General features: G+C 42.2%; 1 protein-coding gene across 3 annotated transcripts in view; it reads left to right on the plus strand.

Moving 5' to 3' along the window:
* LOC102198662 (voltage-dependent calcium channel subunit alpha-2/delta-4-like) overlaps positions 1–3,165 on the plus strand; it is a 77,067-nt gene that overhangs the window by 28,570 nt on the left and 45,332 nt on the right. For all 3 annotated transcript variants that reach the window (XM_005748763.1, XM_005748765.1, XM_005748764.1), the window contains 7 exons: positions 122–193; positions 291–352; positions 967–1,034; positions 1,193–1,238; positions 1,423–1,520; positions 1,638–1,728; positions 1,948–2,040. In XM_005748763.1, coding sequence (XP_005748820.1) covers positions 122–193; positions 291–352; positions 967–1,034; positions 1,193–1,238; positions 1,423–1,520; positions 1,638–1,728; positions 1,948–2,040 — 530 coding nt within the window. The remainder of the gene's footprint in view (positions 1–121; positions 194–290; positions 353–966; positions 1,035–1,192; positions 1,239–1,422; positions 1,521–1,637; positions 1,729–1,947; positions 2,041–3,165) is intronic.

Here is a 3,165-nt window from a genome sequence, read left to right on the forward strand (position 1 = left end):
CCTGATTTCTCTCTGCATGAGAGAATTTCTAAAGTGGTTCAGTAGCATCAGTGTCTTTTTTTTCTTTAGGCAGAAAAACATTTAAAATATATCTCAGAGTTTATTCTTTCTCTACTTTCAGCTGAGGACGGCCATGGTGAAAGGAGAGACGGGCACTCTCAGCCTGAACATCAGAGCGTCGGTGGATAAAGGGGTAATACTGATGTCTCAGTCAGTCGATCGTAGAGTTTGCTTATTAAATGTGCCGATAAACTGCAGCATCACTGATAAAATGATTCTTTGTGCCACAGAAAAGGCCGATGTACCTCACCAACGAATATTTCTACACCAACATTGACAACACGCCTTTCAGGTAAACGCGCAGTGCTTTGTGCTTTGTCCATCAGTCCTCTCGTGCCCTGTCTGACAGTTTGTTCTTCCGGTTGTTCACGCGTAGCACAGTGACATCATCACTCGCTGAATTTTCAGTCAAACTTGTCAGTCAGCTGTGAAAGCATGTAGGGTCTAGCTGTACGCTGTTCATGCATCCTGACTTAATGTTTAGTCAGGGTAAAAGAAGGAAAACTTATAATATATCACATAATTTACACAACATCAAATTTAGGTCGTCACATGTTGAATGTTAATCCCTGCTGCTTAATTTTGGATTTTATTCTACTGGAACATTAATGAAGGGCGCACAACTCCAGCTTTTACGAAGGAATGGTCAAAGTCGGACCCCCTGTAGAAGATAGCAGCAGAAATTCATCTCACAAGCCTGTAGTATGTGCTTATGGTCTTTAAAGAAAAGAAGAGATAATCAATAATACAGAGGGATGGATCAAAAAGTTTTTTATTGTATATTAGTACAGAAAATATGTCCTGTAATGTTTGAGCTTCATCCAGGAGGCCTCTAGAGGGCAGCAGGACACACTGTACGGTGCAGAAATCAAATTAGTGTCACCGTCTCCCCACCTGTCTCCGCAGCTTCGGCATGGCACTGACCAAAGGTCACGGGAAGCTCATGTTTATGGGAAATGTATCTGTGGAAGAAGGTGAGGTTTCCCACAACTGCCCTCAGCACAGACTTGAAACCGTGTGCTGTGTGGAGCCTGTTAACTACATGCTCTGCAACACATTTCTTAAACTAACGTGAAGTAAACTTCTGTGTTTTCATTTGAACCGACTAAACTTTTTCTGCCTTCCTTCTCAGGGCTGCATGATCTGACCTCACCAGATCTCACCATCGCCTCTGAGTGGTAAAAACCGTCCTTGATGATGATTTAAGACAAACGTTTTCAGCCATTTCATTTATCTGTTCTGACACTGACACTGATCCGACAGCCTACAAATATATTAATGTTATTGGCCTGAAACCCTGTCAAACGTCCTGCAGAATACAGAGGTTCTGTGAACGTGGTTTAATAGATCTGGTTTCCTCAGGACTTACTGTGAGACGGACATCGACCCTGCTCACCGAAAGTACTCACAGCTGCAGGCCGCCATTCGCTACCTGCTGGGGAAGGAGCCTGACCTCGAATGTAGGTTTTTGACACTCAAGCTTTAGTTTGTTCCTCTTTTCTGTGTTCAGTTAGAAGCTCTGGTCCAGGTTGACCTTGAATCTGCTTTCATTCAACTGAAGCTTTCCCATTAACCAGGTGACGAGGTGCTGCTGTCGCAGACGCTGTTCGACGCCGTGGTCACAGCTCCGCTTGAGGCCTACTGGAACACCCTGATGCTGAACGACAGGTCAGGCAGGAGACATGACATGCCCTGACGTTTTATTGGTTATGAGATGTCCTAAAACCTAAACAGATAAAACCAAAAATATCTGGAAGATCAATTGAGGTGTTTTACTTGTAAAAACTTTTGGGGCTTTTCTTGGAACGTGTGACGTTTGTCCGATTTTTGCTCCTGATAAAGAGCTGATTTCCCTTTTAATCTTGTGTTACTGTTGTTTGTATGCAGGGTGGAGCCAGGGGTTGAGACGGCTTTCCTCGGTACTCGATCCGGCCTGATGAGGGTTGTGAGATATGCAGGAGTGGAGACCAGAGTGGCAAAGTAAGACCCAAAATGAACAGAAACACAAAAAATACCTGAATACTGGAAAACACGATGGCAATTTACTTTATTTTTTAATGGCAGCAACTCAGTTATGTAATGTGCAAGTATAGTAGTGATGGGATTTCCGGCTATTTTTAGAGAACCGGCTCTTTCGGCTCCGAACCAGCTCTTCAGGTTATTTTGTTGCTTTAATTTATTATTAACAATAATATAAAATTATGCACAAAAGGAATTACTAATGTAAAAAACAAAAGTGGTTTTATTTATATATGTTTATATATAAATATATGCGGTGGCCCTTAGAGACAAAACACATACAAACTCCAAAACACATTTCTAGCATGAACTGAACTTCAAAACAGAGACCTGGATCACTTAAATTACACAATTGAAAGCATATTTGTATTGTTTGTGTATTTATACACAATCACTCATATATATTCAAATAATAAAAAAAACCTTTCTAATGTGATGTTGTCGTCCCTGGCTCTCTTTCTCTCTCTCTCCCTCCCGCTCTGTTCCTGAGCTACTGAGTGTAACTACCGCCCCGGCTCTAAGAGCCATTTCGTTCGCGACCGACACATCACTAAAGCATAGGGTTTACCTAAACACAGATTCCCTACTTTTCCTGCTCCCAGGAGTTTTGAGCAACAGATTATTTGCTGCAGAGATGAGCCGTTCCCAAAATCATGAACAGAATACTAATGTCTCCCCATTTGCCCTACCAGAAAGGAAAACGCCAAATATTGAGATTTCTGTGACCAAGAATATGAGAAAAACGTGTTCAGCAAATAGGACTTCTCACTCCCGCTAACCTGACACTAAGTGCTCTTATTTACAGTGTATGATCACTGGTTTAATTTGCTATTTACAGAATATTTACAAGTGGCTCACAGCTATATAGAAGCCTGATACCAGCACCTACAAACTCTAGTTCTGATTTCCACTCAGTCTATTTCCTCCAAACTCGCAGTTTAAACAGGAAACTTGATGCTGGCTGATTGTTGGGTGCAGATAGGGGTGAAGAGAGGAAAGAGGTGGATGTGACCCGTGTCACCATCAAACACACACACACACACACACACACACACACACACACACACACACACACACACACACACA

The sequence above is a fragment of the Pundamilia nyererei genome, unplaced genomic scaffold (assembly GCF_000239375.1).
Source record: "Pundamilia nyererei isolate P.nyererei 1_Seehausen unplaced genomic scaffold, PunNye1.0 scaffold00229, whole genome shotgun sequence".
Classification (NCBI taxonomy): Eukaryota; Metazoa; Chordata; class Actinopteri; order Cichliformes; family Cichlidae; genus Pundamilia; species Pundamilia nyererei.